Source organism: Suncus etruscus, chromosome 7 (assembly GCF_024139225.1).
Source record: "Suncus etruscus isolate mSunEtr1 chromosome 7, mSunEtr1.pri.cur, whole genome shotgun sequence".
Lineage (NCBI taxonomy): Eukaryota > Metazoa > Chordata > Mammalia > Eulipotyphla > Soricidae > Suncus > Suncus etruscus.
The window spans coordinates 25,020,898-25,047,427 of record NC_064854.1 but is presented as its reverse complement, the minus strand read 5'-3'; the positions used below and the strand labels follow the sequence as shown (position 1 = coordinate 25,047,427).

The 26,530-nt window shown below is 37.3% G+C and overlaps 1 protein-coding gene across 1 annotated transcript in view; it reads right to left on the bottom strand.

Annotated features, from left to right (window-relative positions):
• Positions 1 to 6,537, bottom strand: part of PLXDC2 (plexin domain containing 2) — a 402,677-nt gene extending 396,140 nt beyond the window's left edge. Inside the window, exon 1 of the mRNA XM_049777781.1 lies at positions 6,154 to 6,537. Coding sequence (XP_049633738.1) covers positions 6,154 to 6,307 — 154 coding nt within the window. The 5' untranslated portion in view covers positions 6,308 to 6,537. The remainder of the gene's footprint in view (positions 1 to 6,153) is intronic.
• Between the last annotated feature and the right edge of the window lie 19,993 nt (positions 6,538 to 26,530).

Sequence of the window (26,530 nt, the reverse complement as noted above, 5' to 3'; positions counted from 1 at the left end):
TCAAAATACCAAATCTGATCCAGAGCAATAGTACAGTGGTTAGGGAGTTTTCTTTGCAAACATCTGAGCCAAGTTTGATTCCAAGCACATCAGATGGTCCCCTGACCCCACCAGGAGTGATCCCTGAATACAGAGATAGGAGAAAGTCTGGCACATTGCCGGAGATGGGTCAACACCAAAAAAAAAAAGAAATTACATTAAATAGGAATCTGGGGCTAGAGAGGACATTGCAGGCAACCCAATTCCATCCCTGCCACCCCATCTAGTCTCCTAAACCCTGCCAGAAGTGATCCCTAAGCACAGTCAGTAGAAAATTCTAAGCCTCTCCGGGTGTAGCCCCAAATCAAAATAGAGAAACTAAACACCAAATCTATCTGATGTTCAGTGCAGCTTTATTTACAAAAATTAATGCCTGATAATAACCTCGTTGCTCAACACCAGATGAGGGGACAAAGAATGAAATATTACTCAGTTTTGAAAAACTGGAAATGTTGCCTTTTAAGTTTTTTAATTTTGCTACATCTTGGATGTAGGAGAAGAACAAATGTCAGATCTTCATAGTAAGAACTAAAGAAACAAAGCAAGTGAATGGGCAGTAGCCTTGGGAAACAAATCCTGGGCTCTAACAACAGAGCTGAGGTGACCAAGTGGGGAACTGGAGAGGACTGAATTCGAAAGGCAATGGTGTACCTCAAGTCAGCAGTGGAGGGTAACTGGTAATTTGGTAGTAGAGGAGGTTCACTTAAATTGTACATCAACTGCATTAACATTAAACCTTAAACATTTTAGGGGTTGAAGCAATAGCACAGCAGGTAGGGTAGTTGCCTTGTAGGAGACCAATCCAGGTTTGATCCCCAGCATCTCATATGGTCACCCAGGTTTGTCAGAAATAACTCCTGAGCATCTCTGGGTATGTCCTTCTGCCCCCCAAAAACTACTTTAAATAACAAAATATCTTTAAAATGATATAATAGATATGTATCTCCCTCTTTTTTCTCTCCCCCACTCATACTCAGGGAGCATACAACATGAAATATATCACCCAATAGCCATCAACACACCCCAGCTATCATAACAAGTTTTATGGGCTTATGCTTTTAAAGCCTCCTCCAGAGTATGTTTATAACATAAGAGAAATTTAACAACCATTAACTTAAGCACAGTTCAGTTCAAAAGAAAATGCACAAAGAACTGAAATTATTTAATAGTTAATCTTCAAATATTACATGAAAATAACACTATTTTATATATTCATGCATGTATGCACAAACTTCCATGTGTATGTTTACTATATGTGTATTCACAGTTGAAGGTACTGACTTGAGGAGGTGAGTAAAAATTTAGAGATTAAAAGTAGAGTCAGATAAACTTGTTAAATGTTCTATTCACAAACAGAAGGCTTAAAGTATTTTGCTTCCAAAAAGCATTAACAACCCTATAGATCTGTGTGGCCTAATCTCTTCCAGGGGTCTCAAACTCGCAGCCCGCGGGCCATTTGTGGCCCTCCATACAACATTTTGTGGCCCTGCCCTAGAGGAATCTTTTGTTTTGTTTTGTTTTGTTTTAGTTGTTTGGGTCACACTCCCCAATGTTCAAGGCTTACTATTGACTTTGTACTCAAGGATCATCCTGACTTTGCCTCCTGCATCCTCCAGGTAAATTGAGTTTGAGACCCCATACACAATGATTCTGTCTATTTATGTCGATTTATTGATGAGAAAAGTCATAAGTAGGGTGAGAAACAATAAAAACGTCTCTTTAGATTAGAGACTTTGGTTTTACTTTGCCAACTATCTATTGCGTGACTACTGATAGATCCAATGGAATCAAAACTGAAAGGTGGCGAGGAAGGTCAGCAAGTCAAAGCCAACTGGCAATGGTCTTTGAAGGCCATAATGACAAGACTAATACTATAAGAAATTCTGCTCAAGACCTTCAGAGCACATAATCATAGTTGCAGATCAGTTCATTCATCTTTTAAAACAAAATGTTCCTACACTAGGAGATCTCTATCAGGAAGCAAAACAACAGACACAAAACTAGTTGGAAAGGGCCACATGTCTACATCTCTACATAATGAATGGTGCTACATTCTGGCAAAGAAACTTCTGATTTGTTCAAAACAAATATGTATGGAGCAATGTTAAGTTGTTCAAAACAAATATGTATGGAGCAATGTTAAGTTTTTCTCATGCATAGTCTCCTAAATAAAATCCTGCTTCTGACCGCCATTTAAAAAAATGCATGCAAGTGATTCATATTATATTAATTCTAATCTCTATGCAAACATGTATCATGAGAAAACTTTATCTAACATAAACATATGTTCCTGATCATCTAGCTTTTTCCACTCAAACTTACCCTATCCAATCTATTTTTAAAGGAAGATGTTTCTTACTTAAGTTCTGTGTCATACATATTATGGAATAATAAAAAATTACCTGTTATTGACCCAATTAACCCATGTTAATTTATAAGAACAGTTAACCCGAATTAACTGTTATCTGCACTTAACATCTAACCCACTAATTATATAAGCAGTTACAAATCTTATGCTATTAACAGTCTCAACAGACACGTTTAAACAAACTTCTAAATTACTAATATTTCAGACTTAAGGCTTTAACTCCAATGAAAGCAGAAAATAACAGAAGAATATTCAACTAGAGAAGCACTAAAATAAACACAAATTATAAGCTAAAAGTAAGCTACCTGCTTCCAGAATATTGAAATATCTAAATTTTAAAAGTTAAAATTCCCAGGGATTTTAATTTTAATTTTTTGTATAATAGAAATTAACATCATTGTTACATTAAATAATATCAAAAGTAAAAATCAGGTCAAAATTCAACTACATATAATTAAATCTTATTTTTTATTTTTTAATTCTTTAAGATGTTAGTATATCTTCAAGCAGAATAGGATATAGAATGAAAGCATAGAAGTACTTGAGAATTATAAAGTTTAGGTTTACTCTAAGGTATTTTTTTTCTGTTGGTGTTTAGATAAGACTATTTTGGGGGAGTAAATACTTTCCGGATATATGAAGAGTACTAGAACCATTCAAAAATTAATTTATATGTGTTAATGCTCTTTTAGTCATAAAAGATGCTTTATATAGCTATAATGTTTGTAATTTCACAATATTTGAATATGTATACCAGAGTGATAATACAGCAGGAAAGGAATATGCCTTGCACACAACCAACCCAGGTTGGATCCCTGGCATCCCATATGGTCCCCTGACCAGGAGCCAAGAGTAATTCTTGACCACTGGGTAAAACCATAAATAAGAACCCCAAAACTTATTATACAAAAAGGATATATGATTTTCCACTATGATATTTTACCCAAAGATACTATTAGAAGTACAGGTCTATTTAGAAGGTACAATATAAATGTTGATTGAACAGGATACGTAATAAAATCTTATTATAGCAAAAGTAACAACCCTTTATAAATTATAATTTAAAATATAAGAAAATCATACATTGGAAGAACAAAATATTCAGGATCATCAATTTGAGAGTGAAATAAAAAGGAAAAATATATATTTAAAAAACAGCAGTTTCTCTGCCCTCTGGTGGCAATAAAATTAACTGCAGCCCTTACTAAAGAAATACTTTTTTTTTTTTTACTGTTCTTGTTATGAAATCGGGCATTTTTTCTTTATGTCAAAATGCCTGTAATAAAAATTCTATTTGCTACCTGAAAATTTTCCAGATTTTAAACTTTAGTTTTCACCACTGAAATTTTAATTAGGTTACCTATAAAGAACATTATTTTTTTCTTCCATTTCATTGCTACATTTTATATCCAGTCGTCTAATTAGTTAGTACAAAAAGTATTTAGTAAAACCGTATGTTGATAGATATCCAGGAAAGAAGTTGCTTCAGGTTTTAAGAAATCCTAAAAATTCCAATATACTCCAGCCCACTAGTTTCTAAAATATATAAAATCCTATCATATAGACATAAACCTATCTGGACCTCTCAGCAATTTCTAAGCTAGTTTCTACCAGAAACACTAAATTTGTTTAAAATATAGGTGTTATTTGAGCATTTTCTATGTTTATGTTCAATAAAACAGAGACATTTACAATTTTAGAGTTTATGAATTTCATCCTCAGCTTGAAAACTGAAAACTAGTGAAATATGTATATGTTCTTCTATAGTAACATTTAACTGCAAAATGTTCAGAGTAGCAAACATTTGCTGACTTTTTCTTTTTGTAGCATAAATGCATTTGCTTCAGTGTCATTTCGACATACATATTTCTCAAACCTCCGTTCTGATTAAGTCAAGTGCTTTCTTTAATGATCGTTTATTTATCCCGGGAGCATGCTTGTAAAAATTACAGATAGATCTTTTAAAACAAGAGCTGGACCTTCTCAGACCGGGGGTGGGGGGTGGGTTTGCAGGTGGGTGGGCATGGATATTTTTTTAACTAAGGAAAAGCATCAGAGGAAGCAACAGAAGACAAACTATTGACAATTGGATCACCATCTAAGTTCATTTACATAGAACATTGATATGTATGTAACACAGACATACAAACCAGCAGGAAAGTTGAGTTTAATTCACTGCTTTAAAAGTTTTTGCTGTAGGGCAAGAGTGGGTATCCAGGGAGAGGTTAAGCGCTTGCCTTGCAGGCAACTGACCCGGGTTCGATCCCTGGCACCAGATATGGTCCCTTGAGCCCTGCCAGGAGAGATTCCCTGAGAGCAGTCAGGAGTAAACCCTGCCCTAAGTGCCACTAGGTTGGCCCCACACCCCTAGAAGAGAAGTGTCACTACATCACCCAACCCAAGCCCCTCCTCCTTCACTAAAGAAAGCACAACAGAATTTCTGCTGGCAGCTAAGAAACTGCACAAAGGGAGGAGAGGACTTGGGGTTCAGTCTTAGAGGTCTCAACTCAATAAAAATGACCTTGAAAAACTTCTTTCAGGACCCTCTCTGCTTCACCTGCCATCCTGCCCTCCCCAGCCTGCACCTGCGACTCTTTAAGCTTCTGGCACAAAAGCCAACAAGAATGGTCTCTGGGGGTGAGCACCCCACCATTCATCCATATGAAAAGCCAACCAAACCCTGATGCCCTCAGCCAGAGAAGTTTTTTCCCCTTTTCCCTCCCAGCGCATTTTATCCCATTGCCCCTAGGCCAATCTAGCCGAGTTCACACATTTACTTCCAGGGGGTCCTCTTCTGGGTTCTTGCCTGCTTTTAACCCCTTTCTTCCTGGGAAGCTGTACTGGGGCGCAGTGGGCAGGATCCCGGCAGATTGGATGCCCAGGAGAGGGCAGCCTTTGCCCCGCCAAGGAGCTAAGACTGCGGGGGAAGCTGGTACATCCGGACTTAGGGCTGGACCCACATCTGGCTCGAGTGGTCCCCCACAAGTGCTACCCCACAAACAGATGCAAAGACCTGGACTGGAAACGGGGACAAGACTCTGCGCGTTCAGGCGGGTCAGAACTGCGAGAGGACAATGGGATCCAAGCTCGGCTGCCAACCACGCGCGCCCGTCCACCTCTGCCCCCTTCTCCCCCTTCTTCTTGGCATTATCCGCCCCTCTACCCCGCGCCAGGGTTCTAGCACCCGCTCAATCCTAAACCGAGAGAAGCAGCCAAAGTAAGGAGGATCTTCGGGCAGAGAGGAAAGCGCGGCCACAGCAATTTCTCTCCTTCCTGCAGTTTCTCCCCTGCAGTCCCTGGTTGCCACTACGTCTGCCACCGCCACACTCAAGCTCCCATTTAAACACAGGCTGTTTTGCTAGCATGAACAAGAGGAGGAGCATCAGGAGGAGGGAGACCCCAAGAAGCCAGTTTCGGGGCGAGGTGGCCACAGAAAGCATTGCTTTTGCACCAGTGCCCTCCCTGGGTTACTTGGGGAAGACAGCACCACTTCTGCAGTTCAGGTGCAGGCAGCCCCTAAGACATCCTCAAGAAACCCCCCAGTTTTCAACCTCTTTTATTTATTTTTTTTTCCAGCCCAAATCCATCATCTTTTCATTTGGGCAACCCAAATTGATAGAGAAAGCAATCCAATAACTTTCCCCCCAAAAGAAGCAAGCTGGCAGATGGAGCGACAGTGGGGGGAATGCCCAAGGTCTCCCGCAGCGCCCCCAAATCAAGCAGCGAAATGAAAAATCGCATCTTACCATCGACGATGGGGTTCCCAGGCTCCGCTTGAGCGAACTGCAACCGGTGCATGAAAAAGTGGCAAAGTAACACAACTCCTGCTGCGGCTAGGTCTGCCCTGGGGAACCGCGCCATGCCACCACCGCCGCCGCCGCGACCAAGTCCTTTCCCCATCCCGGACGCTCCTTCCCCGGGCGCCCTGGTGCTCCGGCGCTCCTCCGGAGGGAGACTGGACTGGAACTCTGGGGCGAAGGCAATGAATATGTCTCACTCAAGCCTAGCTCCCCGATTTCGCTCAAAATCTCGCTGCGATTTCACACCACCGAGCCCGGACAGAAAAGAAAGAAAGAAAAGGGGAGTGCAAGGAGAGCCAGGAGTGCAACTTGCTAGGCGCTCCAAGGCAAAACCCTGCAACACCCCTTTTCCCCAAACACACACACACCCCAAACCACAACTGCCGGGAGGAGAGGCCACTTGCAGCCCCGAGCTTGCAAACTCTCCGCTGCACCCAGGCAAAGCCACCCGGGTGTCCGCAGATGGTGTTTTCCGAGCCCCCTTCGATGCGCCCCGAGCTGCTTGCAAATCCAACTGCCGGCGCCGGTGCCGGTGCCGCCTCCGAATTCCGAACGGGGTTGTCAGCGGGGAAGAGAAGTTTCCCCCAGTCTTGGGATAGGGCTCCCCGCGGGAGGTTTAAGATCTGCTGGAAAAGCGTTAAAAAAAAAAAGATTCTGACTAAACCGTTTGGACAAGTTTTTGTCTTCTTTTCTTCGCCCAATTCGGGGCGCGCGTCCTTTCCAGCAAGCCCCCCCTCAAAAAAAGGATGGGCAGCAGCTCCGGCGGCTGCAGTAAGTAAGCAGCAGGCTGAGATCCGAAAGCCAGAAAAGAGGTGGTGGTGGTGGGGGGGGGGGAATGTTTTGTTTGGATTGCAAAGGAGGAGGAGAAAATCTGAAATCAGGAGTGGACAAGTCCGACTGAATCCGATCTGGGAGAGGGTTTCTTCTTGGCACAGGAGTGGCTCTCACCCCCCGAAGCCGCGACGAGCCTCCCCCCAGGAGTTGGGGCGCTGGAGGAGGAGGAGGGAGGTGCTCCGCCGCCCGTGCTCCACCACGTTCCCTTTCTCCCACACTTTGGGGAGGGACTCCCGGGAGCGTGCAATTTGCTAGACCGGCTCTGCACCCTCCTCCTCCTTCCCTCCACTCCCTCCTCCTTCCCTGGCTCCCCAGCTTTTCAACCACCTCCTCCCCCGATGTCGGCAGCTAGCACCGACCTGTCCAATGGCTGCACTTTCCTCGCTGAGAAATTATGCCTGGAGGAGAGGACAACTCCTGCACCGCGCGCCCCGGACAGCGGGTGGCCAGGAGCAGCGGCAGCAATGGGGGTGGAGGGGTGCTCCCAGAGGTGGCCATGCACCCCGGGAAACACCATCCCGGCACCCAGCTCGAGCCCTTAGCTGCCGGGGCTGCAGCGCCCAAGCCCCTTGCAGACCGACACTCGCCACCAAAGCAGCGTCCTCCTGGGCGTTCAAGGGTTAATGGCTGAGGCCATTCCCGGGAGGCCCAGTGCGGAGGGAGTTGGGGTGTAAAGAAAGCAAATCAGAGCTAGGCGGGATAGCTGACCCCGCCAGTGCCCCCGAGGACCCGAGGACCCCGGCCCCGCAGGCGGGCGGTGGGAGGCTGCGCCTATTCCCACCGCTGCAGCTGCTTTGGTAAAAGGGTCCGCAGGGGAGCGAAAGGGAGTTTAAAGAAACAGGAGGCCCATTGAATTTCCCGCAGGGGCTGGAAGAGACTTTCTCTGGGTGGTTTGTTTTTGTTGTTTTGTTTTGTTTTGTTTTTCTTTTTTTTTTTCAACTCGTGGGTCGCACTTCTGCGTTAACCCGTTCATAACCTCTGCATATTTTGCATCTCCTCATTTTAAAGGCCTATAGATGCAAAGTTTTGATTTGCAAAAATAAAACCTGAATCAAAGCAGGAATCAAAAGAAAAGCTAATGTACAGATTCTTGGACCAGATCTAAGACTGGAATTTATCCCCCACACTCTAAAATGTTAACATGTTTACAATTTGAGCCGTGTCCACTTTGAGTTTTAAAAATTGAGCAATGTCCTTACTCTCTTTTTTTGTTTGTTTGTTTATTTGTTTGTGTGGAGACCACACCCAGAGATATTCAGGGGTTACTCCGGGATCTGCACTCAGAAATCATTCCTAGTAGGCTGGTGTGTGTGAGGGGCTGGTGGGGACCATATGGGATTGCTAGGAATAGAACCCAAGTAGGTAGGCCCCCTGTGCTAGGAAAAAGTTCTTCCACTGAACTATCTGGCCAATTTTAGTGCTTCAATTTCCCATCCATTAAATAGAAGAATCTCATAAGGTTGTTTTTTTTTTTATCGGATTGAATGGATTAAAAAGTGCTAATACTCTGGCATTAAAGACCAAAGCAGAGCCTGGAACAATGCAGAGAGTGGAAAAGGAGAGGAGAAAAATAAGACTGAGATCCTAGATAAAGTCTAGAATTTGTTTCAGTGTGCTGATCTATCATTGTTGATCCTGTTTCATTCTCTCAAGAGTTTTTGTATGCCCAAGTCAACTTTTACTACTAAACCACCTAGAAATGAAGTACTTAACCACATAATCACCTTACTGTGTTAATTTGATGTCTCCCACAGAAAGAATGGCATCTCAATAGCTGAAGAGGAGAAAGAAAACAGGAAGTGTAGCATACTTTCCCTAATCCAATATCCAATTTTTTATTTATTTCAAGAAGATGTGTGCATAAACATGGCATGCATACAAGCTTCACCGTGGTAATAATGCTGGCTCTCCCCTTCCGAGTTTTATGCCAATGGGGTGATTTCTTCATTGTACTCAGTAAAGCTGGGTCTCTGAATGTTGTGCTTCCTTCCATGTTAGTAGTTTATCCCAACTTGGGTTCCTAGGACACCTGCTGCTTATAGTGAGCTGAAAGATTATCCTAATTAAAATTTAAGCGATTTTGACTATTTTGTCTGCTTCTTTAGTTAGGTTCCATTTTCATCAATCCGAGAGGAAAGGTACCATCAAAGTTTGGTACCATTCCCAGTGAATGCACAAACCATGGGAAATCCACAGAGGCACCTCCAGGAATCATTGCTTCAAAATTTTAGTATTTTCTTATGCTTTCACAGTGAAAAGTATATCCCCACCTATCCTTGATATTACTTTCTTTGAAATTTGTCCTTTATTTTACATATACTAATTAGCAATATTTACTTTTCTAGATTTTGTTGTCTATTGTGTTACACCCCTCTTTTCTCATGCTTAATTGGAAATTCAATGCCCCAAATGCAAAGAGAACTAGGTGGTAAATTCAGAGTGAGTTTGTTGAGGCTTTATGTATTTTGTCTTCCTTACTGGTATTATTTAATTGTTCCATTTGAGTCATATATTAATCATCTGAAGATCTGCCCACTTGATTATGAGAGAAGCTACAAGAAGCAGGACTTGATCTCAACAGAATAATATAATGTCCAAAGAAAGAACATCACTGTCAAAAAATACACAAAAAAGTCAACAAATTTGATATTTTTCCATAAATGACAGCCAATACTTAACAGTAAAATAAACTTTAATTCGCATTTACTAGATACAAGTGATTCATGCTAATTAAAAAGTAGTTTGTGGCTTACTATTGAGTTTTCTATATATACTTTACCATACTCAACTTTTTTTTTTTTTTTTGGTTACATCTGGTAGCGCTCAGGGGTTACTCCTGGCTTTATGCTCAGAAATAGCTCCTGGCAGGCTCAGGGGACCATGTGGGATGTCGGGATTTGAACCACTGTCCTTCTACATGCAAAGCAAACACCCTGCCTTTATGCTATCTCTTCAGCCCCTACCAGACTCAATTTTACCAATTCCATACTCAACTATATATACTTTACCATATATACTATATATTATATACATATACTATATGATATACCATATTCTATATATACTATATACCATACTATATACACTTTACCATAGTCAATTTTACCATTTTCATACTTAACCAATATCATACTCAACTTTACCAAATCCAACTTTCTGGTACTACATTAAAATTCTTTGCAGAAAAGTGTTGTTTTCCATCCTACTGAAGAGGTCACTTTGAATGAGGGTTTGTATTTCTAAAGAAACGGGATTGTTCTTTTTAGCTAACCACTGATTTAATTTTAGTTAATTAACCTATCAAGAAACAAAAAGGATCAGGAATCATAATCAAGCTGGCTTCGTGAGTTCTTTATCCAAGACAAAGATCTGAAATTCCTAAAACACTAATTTTAAAGATCTGAAGAATGTTCATCAGAGCAATTTTCATAAACAACACAACTTTGAATATACTTCAGAAGTTGGACTAATGTCTGTTAATTGCCAAATCTGTTTGTAATTCTTTGTCTACATCAACTTCAGTGGGGTTTTACATATCCTGAGTGTAGCTATCCATATAAAGATAATTGCAACTACCTCACACATGCCAACTCTGTAGCACTACTATGATTTAAATAAATGAACCGGGGATCTTGTTCACCTGGGGAAAATATATAAAGAGCAAAAATACATTAGGATTTGTAATCAATTTTATCATTTCAGAAAATACTTGTTCATTTTAAGAGAATTATTAAATCTCTATAAATGTCAGCTAAAAGAAAATTGCTAGTAGTGGATTTCTTTTAGTCGATCCTAAACTAACACTATGACCTTTTCTCTAGGTCAATGGCATTTCCTCTCCTTCCTCATCTAATAGAGCTAATTTTTTGACCTCTGGTACAAAATTACAAGACTCGTTTGTTCATCTTGGCTGACTTCTCTCTTCATGTCATTAGAGATTTCATTGTAGTGTTGATGAAGTTTTCAGTTTCATACTCTCATAAATTTAAGTTAAAAATGAGTGTTTTGATCAAATCAGCATTTTTAAAAACTATACCTAACAGCTAAGTTTATTTATTTCAACAAATGCTTAAATTTATAAGCATTTTGAAATTTCACCTAACAGCTAAGAAATATTTAATCATAAGAATAAATAAATTTCTCTTATCCTCTAGAAATACTAAAAATTAGGTAAAATTCATATGTGTTATTTAATTAAAGAAATAATATCTTACATTGTAATGGTAAAACATTTTTATATTTTCTTTCTGAATCTTAATGAGCTGTCTTTTCCTAGCACCAAAAAGGGAACCAGAACAACAGAAAATTATGAACTATTACTATTACTTCAAACTTTTCTTAAGGGTAACCATCTAACATTTATTCTAAGTAACAATGATGCGTTAAGGGGAACCATTTATTCTAAGTAACAATGATGCATGGAAGAAATAGTTATTATTCCTCATTAACTTAAAGGTAAAATTGAATCTGGCTTACAATTTTGCAAAAAAATAAAAATAAGCAAGTGCTTGGCAAGCACTTTACAAGTTAATGAGATAAACATGTTTTAAATTATGCTGCACAATTCTAATAGTAGAACCCAGAAAAATGTTCTGAAAAGATTGACAGTGGTGGATATTGTTGGCAGCCAGTACATCCAACATTTTCTGACTGCATCAAACCTCCTGAACGACAAGGCATATATGATCGCAAGTATCAAAAAGTGCCAGAAAATTGCTTTTATGGTGGCCCTGATGGTGGCTGCTGCTTCTGGCACATATCACAGCTTCCAGGTGTTAGATTAGAGCTGGGCCACATAGCCCCAACCAACATTCAGTTCAGTCCTAAGGGCTTATTCCTTCTACTACATTTCCTTACATTCAGACTTTCAGCCTAATTTTTATTTTTTTCTCATATCTTTTTTGTTTTCATGTTTATTATAGTCAGCTTTTACTTATATTTCATTTTCACGGTCTAAAGCTCACTCTTTGAAAATGTACAACTCAATGAGTTGTAAAATCAAAACTTCAAAACCAACAACCAATTCCAGAACTTTATCTATCACCTCTGCCCACAAAACACCTTTTTCATTAGCAGTCACTTACCATTCTTCCCATCTAGCCATCTGACAACAACCATGTTCTGTCTCTATGATTTTGCCTATTTGTTTTGTTTTGTTTTGGGGCCACACCTGGTAGCATTCCTGGGTTACTCCTGACTCTGTGTTCAGAAATTACTCTAGGCAGGCTCTGGGAATCATATGATATGCTGGGGATTGAACCTGGGCCAGCCACACGTAAGGCAAATGCCCTATGCGCTGTTCTATTGCTTAAGCCCTGAATTTGCCCATTCCCATTCCGATAGTGTCCTATTAATAGAAATGTACAGCAATAGATTATCATGTCTAACTTCTTTCACTTAGCATAAAATTTCAAGGATTATTCATGGTGAAGCAAATACCAGTAATCTATTGTTTATCATGAAACAACATTCTATGGGAGTCATCTATTACTTTTTTGTAGCCATCAATGGACATTGACTTTTTCCACTCTAGGCCTATTCTGAAAAAAAAAAATAATCATGCAACAAATATTCATCTACAATTTGTGTGGACATGTGGACGACATGGTAGTGGCTGTTTAATTTTGTGGGGAAATGATTTTTTTTTCTGTGCTGGCATCACTTTTTTACATTCTCAGCAATGCACAAGAGTCCCACTAACCCATCCTCATATTAATTCTTTTTCATTTAAAACACAGCCATTCTAGCTGATTTAAAGTGACAAACCACTATAGTTTTCCTACTTATATTGATAAAATTTTTATATGATTATTGGGTATTTCATATATTTAGAGAACTATCTGTTCTTATACTTTGCTCCTTCCATTTATTCAATTCTTTGAAGCTACTAGGACAAAGTTCTTCTATGTGGACAGCCAAAGTTAGTTGAATTTTACTTGTTTCAATCTGTCCTGATTTTTAAATTTCTCTTAGAGTCTGTTTTTGTATTTTGTGTATTTCTCAGGATATCGTCACTAATTACTCATTTTTTGGCAAACAAAAATTGTTCTTAATATTTTTCTGGAAGTAGTTAATGTCAATTCTTTCATTCCTGGTATTAGAAACTTGAGTGTTGATATTCCGCTCAGGTCTGTCAGCTTAGATAACTCAAAAACATCTTTTTGTTGATTTTCTATTTTTCTGTTCTGTATTCACTTACTTCCCTCTAACATTTATCCTCTATTTAATTTCCCACTAATCATCATTAGTTCCATTATGCTGCTTCCTTTGATTTTAAGCTTGCTTCTTTGTTCTAATTTTTTATGGCAGAAAGTTAGGTTACTGATTCTACCGGCCAGCTGAGCAACAGGTGGAAACTATTGCCTTGAGGTATGCTCACATCTGTGCTGCCACAAGCTTCCCCATACCAGAGTTTTCTCATCAACTCCAGTTGGTAAACTGTAACTTCTAAACAGCAACCCCCCACTGATGTATTAATTAATTAAAGATGGGGCTGGATGGCGATGGATGGAGGCCTTTGTGCTTAGGCCCCAGCCACGTGGCTTCATCCCCATGCAGCCGGTGAGTCCCAGGCCCAGGTGAAATCAACAGGCAGGCTTCAGGAAGAATCATCTTTATTTATGCCCTAGCCACCACATGTGTGTGGCCTATCTCATAACCTTTCAAGCATACAGCCATTCTAGGCTTGCCCTGCATCTTATCCTCTTTCAGCCATCTCCCTCAGAGAGCCCAGCAGGGCCAAAAGGCAAAAAGCCCCTTAATCCCTTGGCTTCCGGGTTTATCTACCTATTCCAAGACCCCTCCCAGGAATGAGCTGGGTGGGTCTCAGATAAGTACCCTATACCCCACAATCTCCATTCACCCTGTTCCTAGCAAGCTTCCTTCTTTCTTTGTGAACTTGACTATCCACATATCTCAATTTTCCTTTGACCATGTCTTATTTTATTTAGCAGGTTTTGTTAGCTTCATACATAATTTGTCATTTATCAGAATTTCATTCTTGTAAGAACTGCATAACAGTAATACAATAATATGTTAATGTATGTATAAGCTTCATATTAATTTTTTAATTCATCTACTGACAGATAACTGGACATTTTTTATGAACACAAATACTTGTAACTCTATATTTAAATCTCACTATTCTGTACATTATAGTTCAGAAATAAATCACACAATCAAAGCCTTAAGTTCTGCATGACGATATATCCTTCTGGCATTGAGTATGTAATATGCACAGTTTGTCTTGTTGCTTGCTAGTCTGCTTTCTCATTTATCTTAACCTTGGCTTCCTCTCTCATTCCTTTCAGATGGTCACTGGCAGCCTAGTTTCCTTCTAAAATTCTATATTACTTTCTTAAATATTACTATGAAGTTTTTCTTCTTAAAAACTACATAACAACTCTTGCAGTTTTCTCCTTCCTTTTGTTCTCTAGTCAGAGAAAACAACAGAATTATCAATAGAACAGTAACTGCACAGATACACACCGATTAGATTTGAGAAATGTTAACAGGATCTCATAACTCCAGGAACTTTTCCTAAGAAATGAAGGGCAAACCCAACCTAGCACTGGATAATTAAAGTCAACATATGCAAGAGCCAGGAACAGGATTGGTCATGCAATGTAATACAAGGATTCTGGATGTCAGACAGGGGTGTGGTGAAAACTCTTTCAGGTGTATGTTCAGTCAACTGAAACTTGATGGCTCCTGCAAGTTTCTACACATGTATACATACTGTGTGAGGCCAAGTCATCTCTGGGACTCTCAGCTAAGGCTATTTTATAATAATTATCATGATTAAATGATAAGCTCCCATATCTATAAGAGCTTCTATTTACTCCACATGTAATCTTCAGTAAACTGACCCAATATTGGTCATTAAGACCAATATTTTTACTTCTTTTTCTACTATTTCTATCTAAATATTAGATAAATTAGGTTGAAATAAGTATAGTAGACAAGTATAGACAGAAAATTAGTTCAAAATAATTTAATGGAAAATTCTTATTCTTTTTTTTTTTTTTTTGGTTTTTGGGTCACACCTGGCAGTGCTCAGGGGTTATTCCTGGCTCCAGGCTCAGAAATTGCTCCTGGCAGGCACAGGGGACCATATGGGGCGCCGGGATTCGAACCGATGACCTCCTGCATGAAAGGCAAACGCCTTATCTCCATGCTATCTCTCCGGCCCCAAATTCTTATTCTTAATGGAAATAAAGACTTCAAATCAAATTGATGGGTATGATAAAGTCAGTGGAAGACTCTTTTGAAATGTCAAGTGTGTGTGTATCAGTAATGCTTAGGGACTACTCACAGGTAGGCTATTCATTAGCTACACATAGGTTCAGGGTTGTTCCAAGTCATTTGAGGACCATAAACTACAAAACCTGAGCGACCAAAAGGCATATTAAGCTATCTCTCTGGCTCTTATATAATGTTTTAAAATTAAATAGATCTAGGTATGTGGAATCTATTATGCTGAGTGGTATAAGTCAGAGGGAGAGAGACACAGAATAATCTCTCTCATCTATGGGTTTTAAGAAAAGCTAAGGACACTATTGTAAGATTGCCCAATAAGAGACAATAGCAATGAGGGCCGGAAAGACTGGCTCACAATCTGAAGCTCACCACAAAGAGTAGTGAGTGCGGTTAGGGAAATAACTACACTAACAATTATCATGCTATCTTAATGAGTGAGAGAAGTAAAATGCCTGTCTCAAATACAGGCAGGGGTTGGGAAGGGGGGGGGGGCATTGGTGATGGAAATACTGCACTGGTGAAAGGGGGTGTTTTGTTTATGACTGAAACCCAATACAAACTCATGTTTGTAATCATGGTGCTTAAATAAAGATTTTATATTTAAAAAAAAGTAGATGTAGGAGACATCTTTCATGAGGTGAAGGTGCCAAATTAAAAGGTCCACACGTGTTTGTTTTTTACTTTTAACTTAGAATATATAGGCCTGTATCTAATATGTTACATTACATATTATGAAATATCTGCCAGGGCATAGGAAATTGCCAGTATAATCTAAAATATCTTTTGCTTTAAAATGGTACTAAAATATTTTTCTATTTTTTCTTGATTCATACCCTCCTCTAAAACAATTTTTACAGAAAAGAATAATTGTCAGAGGCAGTCTCTGATACATACATATGTGCTGAATGCATAACACAATTGGATACTATTGAATAATCATAAGTAGGGAAAAGGTAAAAGATATTTGTGGTTACTGTAATAATTCTATACTGCTTTAACAAATACTGTTCTTAGCAAAAACAACAAAAAAATTAACCTTCAAGTAGTATTCTATTTTTCACTCTGAACTTTAATACTGTTTCCTGTTCAGTTTCTCAGGGTAGGATGCTTTCAATGTATAAAATATTATTGCCACTGTATTTTTTTTGTGGAAATCTGTATTTTCTAATTATGGAAATCTAACGAGATACACAGTATGTACTGAAATTATAGGGGAAAATGAAGGTACACTCTAAGTAGGTATTCTATGACCTACTAATGATGACAGGGAAATCACAGTGTAATTATGCATAGTAAAAAGTAAATGAAAGCATGAGAATTTCTTAGTGCATTAAAAATTTTAATGAATGCTAATGTACAACTGTTAATGAATGTCTTTTTCACATAACTAGAAAATGATATTAGTTTCTTTAAATACCTCGAGGATTCCATTTATTATTAAAGAATCCCAAATCTATTTTTTTTCTAGTTCTACAAAATTTGGCCTGACATTTTAGTACCTATGTGGGTTCTCTCCTACTGATTTAATTCTACTCCTCCTGATTAAATTATCTATCATTTTAGAAAGATTTTTCTGCTTTTTAAATTTTTTTGATACTTCCTCACTAGTTTTATTATTTGCTTCTTTCTCTTCCTGATGCTACTTTGAAAATATTTTAGTAACTGTTACATTGAATTTTCTAATAGCATTTAGGTGCATTTTATATTTATTTTTACTTATTTTTATTTTATATATATTTCATATATAATATTCATATAATATATTTATATATTATTTTATTTATGTATTTTTATATGTATTTATATGTTTTAAATTTTATTTATATTTTTATATATTCCTTATTTTATATATATTTCATTTTATATATATTCCTTATTCTTCATAATTTTTTTGTTTTTTTTTTTTTGGTTCTGGGCCACACCCGGTATCACTCAGGGCTTACTTCTGGCTATGCGCTCTGAAATCGTTTCTGGCTTGGGGGACCATATGGGATGCTGTGGTCCTCCTAGGTTAACGTATAGCAAAGCAAATGCCCTACCACTTGCATCACCACTCTGGCCTCTATTCTTCATAAGTTTTATATATTTTATTCAAAGTTTTTATTTCTGTATGTATTTGGTTGCTTCCATCAAACAGGCAGCTCTCCCCCTAAAAATGTTATACTTATGGTGTAGTGATTTGGCTTGTAAATATTTCATTTCTCTCAAATCCTGTGTCATACTACACATGCTATCTAATGTAATCACATGATAATATTAATTTACTTTTTATTCTCCTCCTAACTGATATTTTACACTAATCCTGAAAGACCAATTGAAATGACTTTTGTGTTACAGCATGGAAGGTAAAGATATAATACTTTATATAAATTGATAATTATTATCTGCAATTACCTGGAAATGTCAGCCAAGTCCAAAATTCAGACTAAAAATGAATCATAACCCTACAACAGAGAAACTATATTGGAGAATAATTCCATAGGAATGAAAACATAGAGGTAGAGTAAGTGGAAGGTAAAGAGAAACAACGGAAGCCTATGCAGTATAGAGACAATGGTGAAAGATAAACTCCAAGTGGCTGCTTTGGTGGCAGAGGGTAAAATTTTTTTCATATATATATATAGCCACACACAGGTATGCTCAGGAGTTACTCCTGGCTATGCACTCAGAAATCACTCCTTGCTCGAGGAACCATATGGGACGCTGGGGATCAAACCCAGATCCGTCCTGGGTCAGCCACATGCAAGGCATATGCCTTACCGCTGGGCTATCACTCTGGCCCCTTTCTTTCCAATTTTTATTTAGGCACCAAGATTTATCAAACTGTTGATAAAAGACTTTCAGGTATGCAACATTCAAGCAGCAAACCCAGACTTAAAGAGTAAAGTCTCAAGGTCTCTCCTGTCCCTCCCTTGGTAAACATTTTTTTAACTTGTGATAGTTTGAGTCATATATTTACAACACTATTAAGCACTTCTGACGTGCACTGTTACATCACCATCACAAGTGCACAAGATCTTCCACCAAGTCCCTGTGTCACACTCAGTTTACTTTATCACAGCCCCAAGTTTTAAGCCTTCCTTTACTTGGAAGTCTCAAGTCTAATTCAAAACCAAGTGTTGGGCATCATGTGATATCTTCCATTCCCTAGACTTGTTGGACTATATACCCCAGATAAATGAGAAAGCCTTGCTTGGACTTTGCTTACATGGTTGCATTTTAAAGACTACAGGTGTCTAAACCTGTGAGGGGAAGGAGAATGATCTACATCAGAGCAGGGAATCTTTTTTCTTCCAAAAGCCATTTAGGTATTTAACAATAACAGTAGAGGGGTTAATGATGCAGGTATATTGGAACAAGCAGCTGACAAGAAGCTTACCTGTCTGTCCTGTCATGTTCTGGAGCAAGAACACAAAATTTCAGAGGCATTATCTGGTCCATGGGCCATACATTTCCCACCTGTGGGACAGGGTGATGTAAACTAGCAAATGAGAACCAATAATCATTGATATGTGAAAGAATATACAAAGTTTCTGGAGACAATACCAAAGAAGCAATGTGATAGTACAAACAGAACATGAGAGGCTTTTTAACGACATATGAACTTCCTCATTCTGGTATCCCAGCTACTATCATCATCAACCAACTTCCTGGCTGGTGGCCTCAACCTTGCATGTAGTTAAACTGGGTGCAAGACAATGGCTACTTGAATCAATATTTGAGTTTTCATTTTCAGCAGGGTAATATTTACATAAATGTTGACTCTCAACAAGATGCTACAGCTTGCTACATTTTCCCGCAAAGCAGAAAGATATTTGGGTCAAGGGAAGGTTACGTACAAAGAAAAAAAAAACACATTGCAATTTTATATTAGGGAAATAAAAACAATCCAATTTTTAAAATATAACATCATTTCAATTAATGGGAATATAAAACAGATTGTGGTCCTTACTGAGCTGAGGGCAACAGACACATTCCAGCAGGGATCATCAGATTCTTTAAGAAAGGAATGAAATTTTTGATTCTCATTAGACAATGTGAAATAAATCAGAAAATCGTGTTTAATTGATGCAGATTCTATGCCATAATGTCATTCAAATAGTAGACTTATTAATACCTGAGTATCTTTTTACCTGTATCAAGGTAGATATTAAAAATGTAATGATATTTTAAAATCAACTATTGTCAACATTATGGAAAGTTTTCACAGACTGTTAGATTGTACTCTGCTTTTACCCCCAAACAAAGGTGTTCCTCAACTTCATCTTTCTCATCACTAACCCCTTTGACTTGTTAGAATCCCTGGATAGGTACTTTTGTCTCTCACTGGACCCTCCTGTCCCAGTTGAATTTGAACCGGTCAATAAATAGAGGTTTTAGTTTGTTTGCTCAGAAAGAAGAGGGGAGAAGCTATCTAACTCCATGATTCCACTCCTATGCCTGGCTTTGCTATTAACTTATGTAGCGACCTTGTTCAGACCAGTTCACCAGGAGTTGGAAATACAGCATGCAGATTTATTTTACAACAGATGATCCATCATCTGTTTCAAAAAATAAGCCCCATAAAATACATGACGGATAGATATCTACCATAGTAAAGTGTCCTGGAAAGAAGTCACATAGAGCATTCCTCAAAAGAAAATTGCATTAGCTTCTAGAGCAGGGCTGCCTTGAAAACTCCAAGCAAGCTTCCTTTGTTTTTCTTCCTTATTTTGGGGCCACCCTCATAAATGCGCAGGAATCACTTCTGGCAAGCTCAGGTGATCATATGGGAGGCCAGGTTGAAACCAGGTCTGCAGTGTGCAAGACGAACTCTCCACCTGCTGTACTATCTCTCTTGCCTCAAGTATGCTTCCTTTGTAAGCACAAGAATTCCCTCACACCTTTGCTTGATGGTCCCATTTAGAGTTTAGTTAGAGTGGGACATGGAAAACACTTGTTTTTTCTTAATAAGCTCTTTAAGTTAAAGGAAGCAAGTCATCCTGCTACCACTTCAGATAATACTGTCTTAGAGGAAAGCCATAAAAATAAAGATTTCTTTCATCTCACATGTGTGTATGTGTTCTTTTCTTACTTTCAATTGTTCATGGTAAAGGTAACAAGAAATTTTTGCAAAAGAATAGAAAATGCATCTCTATGAATAATATACAGTATCTATTTTAAAATAGAACAGTTCTTCTACATCTAAATGGCTCCATTTATATTTCAGATTAAAATGTAGAAAACATAAATTACAAATTAAATATAAAGCACATTCCTTGATGATTAGAACCACTCACTTAATAAGGTGTTGCAACTCAAATTTAGAAAGTAATAGCCATGAGTCAAACAAGCCCATCTCATTAAATAACTCTTCCTTAGTCATGAATTTATGAGTTACTAGTCATAAAATAAATCCATTTGATTCTAAAACTAGTTTCACTAACAGGGTTCTTTCGATAGATTTGGAAACTTTTCTCCCGACTTTCATTGATCAAAATAAGTCAAAACAAGACATATAGGGTGACACATTCAAATGTTTAAGTAATGTAACTTCTCTCTAGGAAAAAAAAGAGTAGTCTTATAATTACATATAAAATCTTTCATTCTATATATGAATATAGTCTATAGAAAGAGTGCTATTGTGTATATGTACCACATATTATGCAGCTGTCAGGAGAGATGAAGTTATGAAATTTTCCTATACATGGATGTACATGGAATCTATTATGCTGAGTGAAATAAGTGAGAGAGAGAGAGAGAGAGAGAGAGAGAGAGAGAGAGAGAGAAACTCAGAATGGTCTCACTCACCTATGGGTTTTAAAAAAAAATGAAAGACATTCTTGCAAAAATAATTTTCAGACACAAAAGAGAAAAGAGCTGGAAGTTCCAGCTCACCTCAGGAAGCTCACCACAAAGAATGATGAGTTTAGTTAGAGAAATAACTACACTTTGAACTGTCCTAATAATGAGAATGTATGAGGGAAATGGAGAGCCTGTTTAGAGTATGTAATCAAGGTGTTTAAATAAAATAAAAAAAAGAAAGAGAGCTATTATTTCATACTCAATTTTTCTTCTAGCATGCTTTTAATTTGTAAAATTAAGAATAATCTAGGTCTTAGTTTTATCCAAGAAGGAATACATATTGGTTTTCTTAGGGTATGTAAGAAAGAATATGCTTTTTTTCAAGTATGAATCAAATGCTAGCTTTCTAGAATTAACTTACTCAAGGTATTTATCAGGAATCATCTAAGTAAGTTCCTTTTTAATGGCAGTAATTCACAACTTGTGACTTTTCATATTATATTATCAAAGGATTTAATTATTCAACTCTTATTGATGAGTAAAAGTATTCTAACAAATTAATCAGAAAGATATTTTAACGAAAAAATTTTAAACCCTATATGCAATTTGGAACATAAACTATTAAAATTTACCAGAACTTATAAGTATCTTGTACTTAGAGACATTTTAATGTGGAATCTCATTAAGTCAAACTTTTATTTTTTTTGTCAGCTCAAAATATCATAATATTCTATCAAAAGGAAAAATTTCATTTTCATAACTCATTTGTGTTCTGCTTAGCAACAGGCTTTGCCCAGATTAGGATAAAGATGACAAAGAGACTTATTCTCAAACTGCAACACCCTACAAAGACAATGGAGTTACAGTAGAGAAAACATTATCTTTTTTATTGCCTTTTTTTCACAGTTGAAGACATAATTCGGGAATTCTGACAAAATTAGTAATATATTCTGAGTTCCTAAATTGAAGATTTTGTGTGCTTTATGTATATTTTCAAGCTTAAATGTAAGATAAAATAAACAGAAAACTCAATACATATCTAAGAAAAATGAGGTTACACTAAGTTCATTTATTGGCTTGAGTCTTGCCCTACTTGTCTTAATGCTTCTATTTACCTTTTCCTTTCTATGAAGATGCAAATGTTTAAACCTGTATACGTTGTCAAACAGTAACAAGCTATAATTTATAACTTGGCTATGTTTCAAGGTTTTTTAAGGTTGTAAGAAACTGCTTGCTTTGTCAATATGCATATTTAAATTGGAGCAGCATAGGGAGGCTGAGCAGAGTCCTGATTCACAGAAAGATCCCACATCCTTGCAACATTCAGTACTCAGTCAGTTGTTTTTGTTTTGGAAGAAAAGGCAGTGAGAAAGCAGATATTAGTGGGTACTTAAAAAGTACTTAAAGTACTTAGTGCTTTTAGGTACTAAAGCAGAAATGCACAAATTAGAGGATAATGAACCCTTTAAAAATAGTGTTTAGGAAGAACTGGGATCTGATTCGCTATTCTAGATCAAAACTGGGCTATTGGTTCAATGTAAGAGTCCAAGGATGCTGGGCTGCATGGACCTCATAGTGCAAGGAATTCTTGAACCACCATAGTGGTGCTAGGGGCCTCCAGGACTGCACCCAGCAAAGCTTTGGGGAACCATGTAGTGCTAGGAATTATATAATATATATGCATGCTAGGCAAGTGCTGTAACTACTATACTATCTCTCTGCCCCTATATTATTATATGAAATACCCAATTCAATAAAATGTAATCTATGTGTCTGAATATATTTTCATAAATCAGTTGTGAAAAACTGAGTTGTGAAATAATCATTGTATGATAATCTGCATTTTATTTGTGTATTATTATTTTGTTTTTATCTTGTTTATTTGGGGGGTCATGTCTGGTGTATTCAGGGCTTACTCTAGAGTGCTCTGAAATCATTCCTGGAAGGGTTTGATGTACATATGTGCTGCTAGTGATTAAACTGATTAAACCCAGGTCGCTGCAAAGGCAAACACCCTACCTGTTATACAATCATTTCAGTTCTAACTTTCTCAGCATTTTAGAATATAAAAAGCAATCTTTATAGCAACCATTCTATTTCTAAACCTAAGAAAATAATTATAAATGCATGCCAAGATTTATTCATAAGGATATTCATTTCAGTATTCTACATAATAGGAAACAACTTAGAACAAAGTATAATTTGAAAAATACTTGAATGGTTAATAAAATTACAGTTGAGTCACATAAATCTCATGTATTTGAAAAATCTAGCATAGTTTCCCATTTTTGCTATTTAGACGTTCCCACCACCTTTGTGGCTAAAAGCAAGACAAATGTGTTGCTTTATAGTTCTGGAGATCAGAAGTTTAAATTGGGTCTCTCTGGGAAAAATTTAGACGTTGGCTGCAATCCTTATATGAAGCATCCCCTTCTGACTTTATCAGTGTTTAAATACCACTGCATTCACTCCTTTTTTCTTTTCCCTCCAGCTTTTTTGCTTCCAACTGATATCTACTACTGGGTAACCCTCAGTACCTCATACTGAGGTCCATAGAACTGTATGTGGATATTGGGTGGGAATGGGGGTTATTTCGAGGAGGTTCATCCAACCTCATTTTGTAAGTATGTACTGTGGGTGAATATTTAAAATACTTTGAACAGTGCTGGTCACAAAATACTCTCAGTTATGATTAAATAAATGAAAGGGTAATTGGACTTATTGCTTTCATAGCCCAACACTAAAGCACTGTATCTCTTACTTGTATAATTCTAGTAATTTCTTCATACTCCTTATGGTTCTATCCTTGCTATTACTGCATCTTAGCATTGCAGCTAGAGATCTGCTAAAAATATAGATTTGATTCTTTTGTCCTCTGCTTAATGTCTTACACTGTCTTATCTGCCCTTCTAATGAAACTCTTGGGTGGCCTCCTCAACTCTGTACCTTGATTTCCTCCTTTACTATCTATTTAAACAAAATTCATACATGTCTACTCTGCCACTCATCATTCCTCCAAAAATACTAGTCTTTAAACTACCTCAGAAAACACTTGTTTCTGTTGCCTGGAATTCACTTCCCCCAGATACTCAAGTATTTTCTCCTTCAATAAAATGACTGCTGACATATCAACTCACTGTGGCTTACTCTGAATACTTTATCTCAAATCTCTGCTACTCCATAGTTTTATTTTCCCAGCCCTTCTCTTAGCTAGCTTTAATATTTTACACAACACATTACCTCTTGGCATTCTAAATGCTATATTTAGTATGCTTTTATTCTCTCATCCCCTACTAAAATATTAATTATGAAGGATAAGTTGTGGTATATTTTGTTCAATGCTATATTTTCATATCCTTAATGCAAAGAACACAGTAACATTAATAAAGAGCTGTTGAATGACTGAGTAAGAAATCCTATTATTACAGAGCAAGTTCTGTCTGGATAAATTTGACAGAGTTTCTTTCAGATTCCAAGACCTCCAACCAACTAAAATCAGCTTCACTGAAGACTCAAGTATACTGATAATGAAAGAAAATACTAGAAAAGACTGTAAGTTTGCGATAACTTTGTTGCTCTGCATTCCATTTAATTACCATGGCCATATTTTTTTATTTCAGTTAGTTGGTATTGTTTCACTGATATTTTGAAAATTTATTTAAACATGTGCATTTGTTTATTAAGCTGCTGATAATTTTTTTTAAAAATGACATCCTGAGGATAAAATAATAAACTAATGGGGAATTAGTTGTATGCAAGTATTATACTGTTTTACATGTAAACAAGATATATACACTTAATTGGGTAGAATTGACTGCAAACTTTCTAACTATCATTTAAACATACCCAAAGTATAATTTTTATATGAAACACATCCTTATATGAAGTCTTAACATCCTAGTCCTGGAGACTTAGAATAGAATTTTTCTATTTTGTTTAATACCACATACATAGGTTACCAATACATCATCATCCAAACTCTTTTTTATGAACCAGGAATCATATGGCCTGAATTCACCATGATCAGCAAGCAACTTTTTAACTTTTTTACCTCAACCATTAGGCTTCCAGCATCTGAGATTAAATCCCTAGAGAATTTAATACTCTATTTTATTTTTCCACTCTTTTTCCTATTTTAAAGAACGTTGGATTGAAAGTACCAAATATAGAAATTAAATAAACTATATATATAGAAAATTTATTACAAAGAAAAATTTAAAGCAATTTAACTAAATAGCCATCATAGTCAAGCATGCCTTTCTAGTGATAAAATACTAGCTGAGATATCCCTTCAAATTTTCAAAACAATATTTGCAAGTCACAATTTTTTCTCAAATACTGTCAAATAGAAAAAAACAATTCCAATGTACAGTGTTTTATATATGTTTGCTATATGATAATATATGAATAAGCATCTCGCTACTTTGAATGATATTTAAAAATAAGATTCAGGGGGGCCAGAGAGATAGCATGGAGGTAGGGCATTTGCCTTGCATGCAGAAGAATGGTGGTTCAAATCCCGACATCCCATATGGTCCCTCAAGCGTGCCAGGAGCTATTTCTGAGCATGGAGCCAGGAGTAACCCCCAAGTGCTGCTGGGTGTGACCCCACCACCCCACCAAAATAAGATTCAGGGCAACTTTATTTTTTAAATGTTAGTGAAATCTGGCTCATTCTATCTTAAATGCAAGTTGTATAGTTTTAGATATATGTCATTTATAGTTATAATCCCAAACCAATATTATGAATGTTATTGAAGCACATTTAAATTATCCACTAGATATATTAAAATATTTCCTTTTTATTTACTTATGTGAAGATTTGGGCCATATCCTGCAATGTTCAGAGTTTACTCCTGGCTCTTCACTAATTATTTATTAGTGGAGGTGCTCAGAGGACCATATGAGATACCAGAGATGGAACCTGAGTTGGACCTGGGATACAAGGCAAGCACCTTACAGCTATCCTATTCCTTCAGCCTCTTGCAAATTTTCACATTTAGCTTGCTCTTCCAGCCCATAAACACATCACTTGCTTTCTCTATGGTTTCTGTGCTTGCTTATTTTCACTCTGGAGAAGCTTTGGCTCTTTTTTGAACACACACTTCTCCCACTTTCTCCCCTCACATCTTTCTAAATATCTTTTAATAAAAAAATACTTTGATTCACTATAAAGGAAAATAAATTAAAATCTTACTTTAAAATAATAGATTTATGTGGAAATTAAATCTACTGGAATCAGTACATGTTAAATTCCACCCTATTTTTTCCAAGTCATTGATACCCATAAATATTCCAGTGTGATTATTTCTTTATAAAGACATATTACCTGAGTGTTCTAAAATCATTCTGGACTTCAAGTACAGGTAGCATCACTTTCCTCATCTACATCATGGAGAGAGCAATGCTTTTCCTAAATTATTGGGAAGTCATAAAAACGAAATAC